Below are 13038 nucleotides of genomic sequence, written 5' to 3'. Positions count from 1 at the left end.
TATGTCTGCCAGAGCATAAGAACCACCTGAATACATTCTAACACTGACAGAAGCTAGACATCCTATTTTGGTGATACATGGTATTTATTTAAAAGAAATAACATTCCGGTTTTAGTTATACTGTTATATTGTATTTGGAATATGCACAGTGCTAAGTTTTTCCTGTTCTTCACATACTCACACTGGCAAGTAAAGCGCAGGCTGATGTCATATGTTTGCTTTGTTTTGCTAACTAGCATAGAAAGTAATCTCTGTTGTTTTAGCTAAACCATAAATTTGCTTCTGAACAAGACAGAGCACACTTCTCCAACCAGAGGAGAGAGTCAAAATCTTGTTCTGGTGGCAAATAGCCTACTACAGTTTATGTCAGAGCCTGTGGACCAGCTGAACAAAATCCTAGTGTGATTTCTTGTCACATTCAGGAGTATCAGAAGCTGATGCAGTTGCAAAGGTCTTCCAATCGGAAAATGTTTGTATTACTACAAACAAACTGTCAGGTTCTGCTAAAGTACTAATAGCGTCTGACAGCAGGTACACGGCTGCAATCGCGTGACAGATGTTGACACGCGATGCACACTTCTCCCTCCTCAAGCCCAATCCTGCATCTGTGCACCTCTCTCAGCACTCCCCTTGCTTCAAACGTCCCCGCTTTTGTTCCGATAAGCAGACCTCATCCCAAACATATTACTGTATATCTGTTCAGTCGGGGGGCGGCCTTTGGGCCATTCCAAGGACCTGAGTCAATGCGTAAACAACTCCTACGCTATGTCAGGGAAATATTTATCTTTTAGCTCATAGAACTTCTTGAGATAGTGTCAACACTGCTTAGAGGCACAATTACATTTGTACATTTGAGCTAAGAGGTTTTTGTGGAAATACAAGTGTATAATATGAGTAAAGCTGAGAATACTTTTGGGGATGTTTTTATTAAATGAAAATCCTGTCTCATGATGCCTCCTTGTTTTATTTTTAAATCATCACCAAGAGAGTACCATTGACACAAAAAATTATGAATTAAATGTATTTTTTTTTTTCTTTTTCTTTTTCTTTTCTTAGTAACCACAACGCCATCTCCGGGCTCAGGCCACACCAGAAGATGCAACGACACAGAGAAGCCCTACTGTGTGAATGGCGGCGACTGTTACTTCATACATGGTATAAATCAGCTCTACTGCAAGTGAGTTATCTCCTTTTTTTTGTTTTTGGAATCGCCTTAAAAAATGTATTTCCATCGTCAACCTTTCTTCCTGTCTTACAGTCTTATTAAAAGGTCCTTTCATGACATTTTCACTCCAGTAATATTCCAAACGACAACTTTTTTTTAATGCTGCTGTTTATTTTCCTGATAGCACTTGATTTCCATTCTTCTTTCTTTACAGCAGCAGCAGCAACACATCACAGGAAAATGCTGCCAGTCTGCCTAACAACCCACCTGTTGTGTATTTTAGCGCTAATGATGGAGTGAGACGGTGGTGTGCTCATCCTTTTAAATCATGTTTAGTGTACAGGAGGGCCGCACATTAAAAGCTTTTTCAAAATGTCATGAGTCACTGGTTTAGTAGTGAGCAAATATTTATGCCTGTTAGAGGCCCCCAGTGCAGTAAATAGAATTATTGCTTACATTTGAGGTCCTTGGCAGAGGGGATCAAGACCTTTGTGTAAAGTGCGCTGGAGGAACCATGTAACTCAGCTTCTTCTTTTTTTTAAGGAAGAAAACAGATTGACACAGAAACAACCTTTTTTTTTCTATGAGATTTACTTTTCAGTTTTTATTAGACTCAAGGTCAAGAAACACTATTTTGGCACGATCTTCACGAGGAGTTGTCATTTAATATAAGCAATTTGTTTTCAGTTTTCCAGAACATTTACAGATTTGTACGTGTAAAATGCAGTGATTAGTCAAATGTTTAGATAAATCAATTGCAAATATTTTAATTCAAATCACTTATTATTTTTTGGGGGGGGTAGGAATTTTTAATCCTTTTATTGACCGCACAAGACATGAAAGGGGAGAGAGAGGGTGGAATGACATCAAAGGGCCGCAGGTCGGAGTCAAACCCCAGCCCTCTGCGTCGAGAAGTAAACCTCCATATATGGGATTCTGCTCTACCAACTGAGCTATCCAGGCGCCCTAAGTCACTTTTTAAACAAAAATACCAAACATTTGGTTTTGTCTTCTTAGTCTTTTTCAATATTGATATCTTTGGACTTTGGACTATATGTATATATATTCTTTAAACACGAAAATTGTGATGGACATTTTAAGATAGTTTCTGAAATTTTGCAGACCGCAAGATATCAATTAATCAAGAAAATGATCGGGCGCTTGCATGGCTTGGTTGGTGGAGTGGGTGACCATGAGTGGAGGTTTGCTCCTCGGCGCAGCAGGCCCGGATTCGGCTCCGACCTGTGGCCCTTTGCTGCATGTCACTTGCCTTCTCTCTCCCGTTTCATGTCTTCATCGGTCCTGAAAAATGCCCAAATACAAAGAAAATGAACATCAGATGAATCAATAATAAAAATAATTGTTAGTCTATAATCATGACTCCTAATAGTATATTTATAACACAAAATATGCACATTATCTCCCATCGTGGTGGTCAAATATGTTTGCACGCATTGTTGGACCATTTGTCATCATAGCATAAGTCCCCTGGCTGGTTGCAAATAGAGCTGAAACATGGGTGAGGTTTCTGTGCCCAGTTGGCCCAAGGAAGAATGCTCGACAAGCTAGGAGGACATGGCTGCATCCGCCATTCAATACGCTGTGTACAAATTGGAGGTAACAATAACTAAATTGCTGTATCTAATTCACTCACGGCCAGGGCATGGGTCCACAAAGGTTTGACAATGCAGTGAAGGCCTGCAGGGATTTGTTGCCCCACAGCCATCTCATTGAATACAGGCCAGGCTTCAGTGGGAATTACTCACTGGCTAAACAAGTCCTGCACACAGCTAGCCCTACTTTAATGCCCTGCTCCTTCACTTTGAGGTATACAATTTGTTTTTTGGGGAGATGTAAGGTTAATAAATGACCCAAAGTAAGTAACTTGCTAAACAAATTTGTTTCTGATGATTTACTTCACATAAATGAAAACTATCAATCACATATTAATAAATTATGTTCACAAAAAAGCACATAAGGATGTAGGAACATAAGAATCTCTTTTAGTCTTTCACAATTGAGTTAGACGTTTTTAAATAATATATCTAACATATAATCTACATATGTCTATATGGTGTGACAATAGAAAGGTTGTCATTCTTGAGTCATTCAAAGTTTAATGAAGATTAAACTTTCAATGATTCTTTTTTTTTCTCGATTTATTTATTGTTTTAATGTATAAAATGTTAGAGAAGAGTGAAAAAATGCTTTTATAATTCCCTTATACCTTGGCTGATTTTTAAATTAATTGATTTGTCCACCCACCCAGAGTTTATTAATAGTAGATATTTAATTGAATAATATAATACGTATAACGATGTAACACAGAGAAAGGCAGTTTCTCACTGGAGAAGGTAGAACTTGAGGATTGTTGGGATGACCAAAATTGTTGATACATTGTCTATCAAACAATGATTGAGCAACTAATGATTTCTGCTCTGTAAAAATGTTTAAAATAACATTAGCAGTCGTCATTGAAACAAAGTTATGTCTTAAGAAAAAGCGAAACGAAAGCAGAATCATCAACAAGGTACACTATTACCATATCACCTACTGTATATATACTATAGTATGTAGATAGTCTTGCTTCATGTCTCCTTACACATGCTAAAACTTTGTTTCCCTTCTAAATGTGGATTTTGATTTATTCTTTGATTTATCAAAGAATAGTACATAATGCTAGTGATTTTAAACTAAAGATAAAATACTGGTAATATGGTTTGCAGCTGCACCACCAAGGACATTTGCACGCTCATTGGATTTTATAAATGATTCGGTGACAGTTTATTTCTTTCATCTTCCATCCAAGTTCCCTTGGTCTAGGTGATGCTACCCCCCCAGTTAAACACCATCACTCAGGATGAGTAATTTAATGCTGAATGTTATGGTGCTCCTGGGAGGCGTTGTGTGAAACCAGTAAATCACGAGCACTGACCTTTGTTGGACTGGTGGTCTAGTTGTGACTGTGAGTGGAATGCCGGTGCCCCTAAAGGACCAACTGCTCATCCTAATGGGAATATAATGAGGAAATATGGTTTGGCTCAACACACTTGATGGTGATGATACAGTGTTACCAAGCTACAAGTTAGATGTCAACTTTTCTTGACTCTGATTTATGTTTCAAACCAGGTGTAAAGAGAGTTGTCCAGTGATGTTTCCCCATTGAGAAAATCTCCATTATTTAAATTGTTATTTTAGAACGCAAATTTAGGATTTGATTTCCTCTTCATTTGACTACTTTAACTCCTTGTCCTATGGTATTGGTTTTAAAACTGTGACATTTGGAGGCCATGAACACATACTTGGCTCTCAAGGCACCAAGAGAAGAAAACTTTTCAGCCCTTACTTGTTTTTTGGCATTTTCAGCTTCCTAGGACTGATTTATTGATCACCTACAAAGCAGTGCATGGTTTATTACCTATTACATTTCACCTTTTTGTCCATACGCTCATCAACAACACTTCTCTCATCCCCCTACATGAACTGTAAGGTCAAAAAGCTAATGGTATCATCATTTATCTTTCTAAACATGCCCTTTAATTGACTTTTTCTGATTATTATATATAATGTTATGTTTGCATTTCTTTTATTATTACATTTAGTTAGTTAACTGTGGGTCACTTTTAGTAGCAGTTTTTTGTATCTATCGTTTCCCTTTTCCCCTTTTTTTTTAAATATCTGGAAGGTAAAACATTTCACTACTGTTAATAATAATAACAGTTGTTTATTTTTAATTTATTTAAATGGAAATATGACCAGGTGTCCACAGTCATAACTAATGTTGGGTCATCTTTGGAAGTGAAAAGGTTTCCTATGGTTTCACCGTATTTGTTATTGCTTTATCTGTATGGCTTCACTGTGACATTTAACACTATGTTTGAAAGGATTTACACCCATAATATTTACAGTGCACCTCACTTCCTGTGTTTTCATTTTCATAACACTTGTCTGCTCCTTCTCAGATGTCAGGATGGATACTTCGGCCAACGATGCTTACAGACTGAGCCGCTGCGGTTGTACATGCCCAATCCTTTAAAAAGTATGTCCACTTGATATGAGCAGCTGAGAACAGAGGCTCAGTTGTCACTGGATGACAACCAGCCCCCGACCCCACTCCCAGTTCTCTTCCTTGTTCTCCTTCTCTTTTTCCTTCTCAGGTCAAAACGCAATGAGCTGTGCACTACACCATGCACACGGTGGTATCATCCATGGGAACACTCTGCTTCTGCTGTCTGTAGTTGTGCTGTTGTTCTAATTCTCTCTTTCTCTCCCTCCCTCCCTCCCTCTCCCCGTCTTCACTTTTTCTTTTGCATACTCTCCTTTTACTCCACCCTTGCCCTCTCTCTCTTTCTGTTTTCTTTCTCTTCCTCACTCACCCACCACCCTTCTCCTCCCTCTCTTTTTGTGGCTTTGTTTCTTTCCATCAGGTGTCCAAATGACTTTAATGGTGATCGCTGTCAAACCTACGTTATGGCCAGTTTCTACCGTATGTCAATTTCCTCTTCTGTCACTCTGTCAGACTGTCCTTATGTCATGCGTGCATGCTGGGTGTAGAGAGATTGAATAAGTTCCTGTTGTTACCTAATAGTTGTGTCTGTGCGTCCTCTAATGAGTCATCCACAAGCTGGCATAGTTTAGTAGTCTGTTATTGTGTTTGGTCTGCATGTGATATTGTGCGCCCCTTTAACTCGCAGTGTGTTGCATGTGCACTCTCAGAATACAAGCTGATAGTAAGTTTGATAGCAAGAAGTAGGCGGCTGAATTTAGATGCTATGTGAAAGTTGATTTGCAGAATGTCTGCTGCATGTAACAACACAGTCTAATGGCAAAACAATTACTAAAATACTACCTTTAGCTCACTTGCTAATGACGCTTGTTTATGCAATCGGCTGCAAACACAAGCATGTGTGATCGTATTAGAGCTGTTGAATAGAGAGACGGGTCTGAACAATTACCATTAACTGATAGACATGAAAAATGAAGAATCTGTTAGGTAGTGCACTGGCTTAACTTGTGAAGAAACGTTTCTTGAGGGCCAACAAGATGTGTCATGTAGGATTTCTTCAGAAATATATCAGTGGGAAAGTGTGGTGCATTTTAATACATGCATCATACGTGTTATTCTTGACTTATTTGATTTTATCTTAAACATAATTGGGGTTTTCCTAAACGTCCCAACATTTACAGCAAACTAGTGTTCTAGCTCTGTGGATCACAGATACTTTTAGTAAAATATACATTGACATACAGGCATACAGATATTTTTTACATAAAAAAACACATCCATCAACTGCAATACTACCCCGAAATTAGATGACGCTTTGTGGAAACTACAGCTTGATAAATCTTGCCCTTAAGTTGTTTTTTTTTTAACCAAAAGCATCCACTATTACATGTTGGTTGATCACTTAAAGGATCTCAAGTGATATTAAAAGGAGTGACCTGGCATTAATGAAACATAAACGACTGAGATTTAATGTGGCTTGGACTCTCTGAAGAGAACATATACAAGGTTAAGATAGTGTATCTTAATAATATAGGAGTAAACACAAAGCATATAATTCATGTATGAAAATAGCAAAGAATCTCCTGGTATATTACTGCATATGTGTCAGCATCATGTCTTTACAAGCCCTTATGGTTAAGTAAATAGCTGCATCTGCTTATGGAGTTGCCTGATGTTGCTTACAGAGTCGCATCCCTGTAGTTTACTTGTAGAGCTTACACATACTGTTTGTTGTATGTTGGCTCAGAGTGCAATGTGAAAACCCCCTTCTTAACTACAAGTAATTTCATCTCACATTAAGTCGTAATGCACTGTGCTGAAATTACTTGTTTTTTGGCAGAGTAGACAGTGGTGTGTTGGAGCTCTTATCTGCATTCTGTCTAACTTCAGTGCAGCTGTGCGAATGAATCAAGGACAGCATTCATTTCCAGTTCTCAACCAGCCACATTACTGTAACACAGGCAAGGCTTTGATTACTTTGTTTACATGCGTATAGGTTCAAATCAATTACCTGACTATTTCTAAGCTTAAAAGAAAATTTAAAAGAAAGAAGATAAACAGTTAAAACAATCAGTTTGCTGCAATGAAGACTCGCAATTGTATTGTATTGAAGGCATCACCTCTAAACTTACAGTGATTAAAGGGTGTAATTTCCAATTCAAGAAAAGAGTAAGCCTTCTCTCAGTCGAAGTGCATGATATAATATTATCTCATTGGTTCAAATTGGTTCAAATGCAGCTCTATAGTAGAAATCAGGTTTATAAAAGCTACATTCAGACATACATAGATGTGCTAGATGTAGCCTTTAAAGTGAGCTTTGTTTTCTTGGCAAACGACAAGAGCACTTGCTAATGGCCTCTCCAATTATTTTTATCCAACGTATTTCACATTTTTTTTCAATTAATGAGACTAAATCACATTTTCTTTCACATGTTCTCTCAAAGAGCAGGCAAATGTGTACACACGCACACACACACACATATATCCATTCCATACTTAAAGACCCGTCTCCTGTGGGGGCGCCTCCCATCCTCAGGAGATACCAAAGAGAAGGAGGATGGCTTCTGCTCCTCAGCCATAAGGGCTTGGCTTAACAAGAGCATGTTGTCATAAGAACAGCTGGGAATTGCTTCAGCAAGTGCACTGCCAGAGATATGGACTCAGCTGGCTGGTGTAGCCTCCCTATGGTCTCACTTTGCCATATATTATTAAGTCCAACTATAATTCTTCTCATTCTGGTGATCATTCCATGTAAAAATACACTCCTTCTAACTTGCCTGTTCATGTGATGGGTGTGTTTTGGAGATGACAGTGTAGCATTTTCTAGAAAGCAGAAAACTTAAATCACAGGTAATCTCGGCTGATGACACATATTTTCCCCTATACAGCAATAATGAGAGTGGCTATGCGCCTAATATGTCCTATTCCCATTTGGAGATTTTATTTGGATATGTAATGAAATAGCACTCTCTGCAAACCTGAAACCTTCAAAAATCACTTTCAAAATATAGAAGGGAGGTGCCTCCTCTGAAAGCAAGCAGACTGTGTTGATACACACAGTAGATAGACTATAAGAGGAAGATCCAGAGCCAAACTCAATAAATGTTGTAGTTTGATTATATTAAACATAAAAATCAAAACTTTTTAAATTGTATTTGTGTAGCTGTTTTGTGTAGTGTGGTTTGAAGTGTGTGTTGCATGTTCTAAGTGTGTTCTCGCCTTTAACGTCACTGACCGCGTCATGCTGACAATTACTGACAAGTGTTTGTTGTCTCAGTTGCTATATTGCCTATTTTGGTTGCTCCACTATATGTTAGAAGGTGCCACTCTTTTAACCTGGTCTTTTGTTTCTTTTTGCTCTTCTTCCAACTGTCAACCCTCTGCAATGGCAGAGCATCTTGGGATTGAATTTATGGGTATGGAACAATCCATTTTGACTCTCCGTCCTAGCATAGCTACTAAATAGATGTCCTTCGTTTTGACTTGCTCCCATTCTGTCTGTTAATCATATTGTCCCTTGATTAACCAATCAATCTCTCGACCGATCATACCACAACTCATTATAAAAACAAACCCTCAGCTGATGCAACTGCTTGTCCATCAATCATTAACATGGATGTCATCCCCTGCATCTCTCATACATGTGCAATGGAAAGTATAAATATTAATTAAGTTAGGTTCTGTCTCACCCACAGTAGCATATTTTCCTGACTGATTTTGGTTTCTCATTCCATCTGTATCAAGCATGATATATCATGTTTATAGTTACCAGATGTCTTTCCTCAATCTTCAACTCTATCCAATCTTTTTAGTCTCTAGTGTCTGTCTTTTCCTTTTGATATGCCATCTCTTTTATTTATGTGTGATCTTGTCCATGTTTCTTGTATCACCCCGCCGTAAGCATAGCTGAAATGTAACTTTTGAAGTATAAAATATATGCTTGTGTTACTGGTTTGAATTATTCTATAATGACTACATTCTGTGATGTGAGCATGCAATGCTATATTTAGAACCTACAGTCATGTTTTTCTTCTATCTATCATCCTCCTTCATTGTTAGCTCTTGTCTTCTGCTACCTTTTCCAGAAAAGTGCTTTTGTGGTTGAAAATGTAGAAAGAACGCTAAAGGCGTCTTTTCACAGGTCATGTAATCATACAAGTACATTTAAGTACTGGATCACAAGGACATTGTGTTGTTACTCCAGCACCAATATCATTTATGGATATGATTTATTTACTGTGTCAGAACCTTGGCACAAATTGGTATGCTGATGTAAAATGGCTCCTTCAGATAAAAGGACTACAAATTAATTTTATTTTTATTACATTATTTATCAGGGAGCACACCACATATCTCTTTACTCCATCATTTTCTCCATGAGACACAGAGTCTACCTTAACCTCACACAAGCTCTTCTCTGAAAAAGCAAAAAGCACCAGTTAAGATATCGCCAGTTTCATATTTATTTATATTTCCTTTCAAAATTCACTTGTTCATGATTTTTTTTTTCTAAAATAAGATCTCATAATTCTGCTTACTAAATGCCTGAGCAGATGAAGAATTCAATGTGTGAATGAGTCTGTTGATCAAGATCATGCCAAATTTCCAACATGTGCATCGGTGCTATACTGCAGTTTGCAGGTTCTACTCGTCATCTTATTTTAGAGAATACAGTTGCTTAATAGATCAGTCTAATTCTTGCTGAGCCCCTGTCCCCACCCATGGCGCCTTACCGCAGCTCAGGCGGCAACAGCTTCTGTTGTATTTGTGATTATGTGCAAGGAAAGGTTTGACTGTGAAGTGAGTTGTCAGGGAAGGGAAGATGAAGCTTCATACTGCTCAGGATTTAGTTGAGTAGAAAATGTGGCAAAATAGAAAGAAATGTAGATTTAAAAAATGTGGGAACTTGAACTTTCAAGACACTAATTTTTGTTTCTGTTATTTCTCTCTCTATGTGGTGTGTGGGTGCATCTGTGTATTTGTGGGTGTGATGTTGACAGAGGCAGAGGAACTCTACCAGAAAAGAGTCCTGACAATCACGGGTATTTGTGTGGCTCTGTTGGTGGTGGGCATCGTGTGTGTGGTTGCCTACTGTAAAACCAAGTAAGTGCTGCTGATAAATGGATTAGCTTTATTAAAGAATAACTTTACTCAAGCTGCTGACGTATGTTTTGCAGCGCCTGTAACCATAAGTGGGAATAATAAATTACTGTGTTTTCTGTCTTCAAATGTAGTCTTTTTATATTGCAGATACAGTTGTAAATATGCATTACATCAAGTAAAAAAGGCATAATGTTCAAATACTACTTAAAGCATAAAAAAGGGCGAGAGTGAATGACTGAGATTTGCTCAACAGGAAACAAAGAAAGAAGATGCACAATCATCTGCGACAAAACATGTGTCCAGAACATCCCAATCGTAACCTTGCTAACGGACCCAATCACCCAGGACCAGGCCCAGAGGAAATCCCTATGGTAGATGTGAGTTTCCAAAAGGATTATTTTCTGAAACATTATTAAAGTAAATGAACACAGATGTGTGTCAAAATGTTTTTTGATTAGTTACATAATTAAAGCATGTCTTTTTTCACATTTTTCCATCTGCCAAATCAATTTTTCCATTCCCAGTACATATCAAAGAATATCCCCGCAACTGAACGAGTCATACGGCCTGCAACAGAGGGATCGCTCCCTGCCAGTCATGCCTCTTCCAGATCTCACAACTCTTCCACACGAGCCCATTCATCAACTCACAGGTGAGGATGCACCACACAGTGTGTGTGTTTGCCCTCATGCCTACGTGACATTCAGCACTATCATCTTCTTTAAAAATCTCCCCCAAAGCGATTGATTAATTTGGTTACTTGGTTAAATTCTCTGCCTCTGGAAACGGGAGTGTCGATTGTTAAGCTTCTTATTCAAAAAGCATACTTCTTTATAGTTAAAAAAAAAAAAGGATAGAAAAAAAGAATCACACTGGGACATGCGGGGGTGTGTGCGTGTTAACACCTTTTTTATTTGTCAGACATGAGGAACGGACATGGAGCCTGGAACATTCTGACAGCATCCTCTCTGACTCGCCGGGAATGATGTCATCACCCGTGGGGACCAGTAAATGCAGCAGTCCTGCGTGCATGGAGGCACGGGCCCGGCGTGCTGCACACTGTGGTTACTCTGACCCTCATCGGCCGGGCCTGCAGTATGGAGACTCCTTTGACTCGCTGGGAGACTCTCCGCACAGCGACAGGTGGGAAACAGGCCTGTGTGGCGGATATGGTATTGGGTTTATCCTTAACATTTTGAGAAGTTTCCTCTCTCTGCTGGTTCTCTCTCAGCCTCGAGAGGCCAGTCATTGCACTCTGAGAGACACAGTGGAAACTCACACACAGCAGGCATGATGATGATGATGATGATGAAATATGCTAAGGTAGGCAAGAGTGAAAAACAGTGGTTATTTCAATTGGGAATTGTGCATAGAGCTACTCCAGCATTATTCCCTGGCCTGTATATAATTCTGATTGGCAAAAGTTTACTTTAGAATTCCTTAAGGAACAATGTGGCATTTTGTGAAATACACTTATTTGCCATCTTGCCCAGAGACAATTTTATCTTTGCGTCACAGAGAAAGGTCCAGCATGAGTTTAGCCTAGCTAAGCACAAAGACTCGAAGTAGGAAAAAGCCATTAGATGGTCTGTCATAGGTGAGGGAATATGACTTTAAATAACTCCAAACCTGTCCATATCTGTCTTGTGCCTATTTCCATACTTAAGGCACAGAAGTATCAATCTTTTCATGTGACTCTGGGCAAGATGGCAAACACGCATATTTCCCAAAATGTTGGAGTGCTCATTGAGCACGAAGCAGAACGCCATTGATTCACTCTAAATAACGTGCTTTTAGGTCTTCCACGTACTTAAAGTTACCCATGGCCTGAACTTGAACTTGTCCCCTGCTTTTGTTATAGGGCCCAGTAGAGATCCTCCAAATCTCAAAATGCTCTCTCTGCTCACTGCTCATGTTTTGAATTCCAACACATTTCATAGATAAGCATCCATAACTCAACAAACCTAGCATTTAGCTTAGAGGAAATGTGGGGATATAGGAGCACTAATGGGCCCTACACTAAAATTATGGATTGTACGTTAGCATCAACACAACACCCATAAAAACAGTTGGTTAGGTAATTTTGCTAAAGGTACACATAGTTTTGGAGGAAAGGAATTTCTTTGTTGAACCTGTAATTGAAGACCTTGTGTTTAAGGTTTGAAAAAACATGTTAAAGTCACCATGCACGATGTTGTCCTTTCCTTTATAAGTTATATACACAAGCCCCCATTCCCCTTTGTTTAGTCTTTAGAACCAGTATTAATCCAATGTCTTTCATCAGCCAATCCGTTTGCAGTAGGCTTGAAGAAAAAGTGTCCAGTCAGTCAAACCACATTATATCCAGTGGACATTTAGGTCGCAGGCCAAGGTGGCCACAAAGCAGACATCCTTTTTTCTTAGACTACTTTTAAACAGACTAAAAGTATCCTCTATTTAAATGTATAAAATGTGCACAGGATGCATGAATGCCTGCCTTTTGGCTGCACACTGTGCCATATGTTGTACAGCTTTAAAGTACATTCAACATACAACATTCAAGCCAACAACAACAAATCACCGCATGTCCAGTTTAGGTCAAACTTTCCAACAACTAAGCCACAATGGAGCAAGGAAGTTCCTAATGTCCTTATAGCTCCATTGCAAATTATTTGGTTCTTACCAAGATAAAAAAAAACTTTATTAGAGTTAGAAGCGTTAGATAATTTATCTTGTTTTAAGAGTACATTTCTAATTTTAAGTGTTCAACTTTACACTATAATCT

At 38.6% G+C, this 13038-nt stretch overlaps 1 protein-coding gene across 5 annotated transcripts in view; it reads left to right on the top strand.

The window, feature by feature from the left end:
* nrg2a (neuregulin 2a) overlaps positions 1-13038 on the top strand; it is a 69319-nt gene that overhangs the window by 51700 nt on the left and 4581 nt on the right. For 2 of the 5 annotated variants that reach the window (XM_032534451.1, XM_032534455.1), the window contains exons 4-10: positions 1057-1177; positions 5128-5204; positions 8564-8587; positions 10172-10274; positions 10528-10651; positions 10799-10926; positions 11196-11417. In XM_032534451.1, coding sequence (XP_032390342.1) covers positions 1057-1177; positions 5128-5204; positions 8564-8587; positions 10172-10274; positions 10528-10651; positions 10799-10926; positions 11196-11417 — 799 coding nt within the window. Of the gene's footprint in view, positions 1-1056; positions 1178-5127; positions 5205-5592; positions 5652-8563; positions 8588-10171; positions 10275-10527; positions 10652-10798; positions 10927-11195; positions 11418-13038 lie in introns of all 5 variants that reach the window. The other 3 variants (XM_032534452.1, XM_032534454.1, XM_032534453.1) reach the window with 3 other exon arrangements.

Source organism: Etheostoma spectabile, chromosome 13 (assembly GCF_008692095.1).
Source record: "Etheostoma spectabile isolate EspeVRDwgs_2016 chromosome 13, UIUC_Espe_1.0, whole genome shotgun sequence".
In the NCBI taxonomy this organism is placed as follows: Eukaryota; Metazoa; Chordata; class Actinopteri; order Perciformes; family Percidae; genus Etheostoma; species Etheostoma spectabile.
Note: the sequence above shows the minus strand (reverse complement) of the source record. Positions and strands in the feature narration are given on the sequence as shown.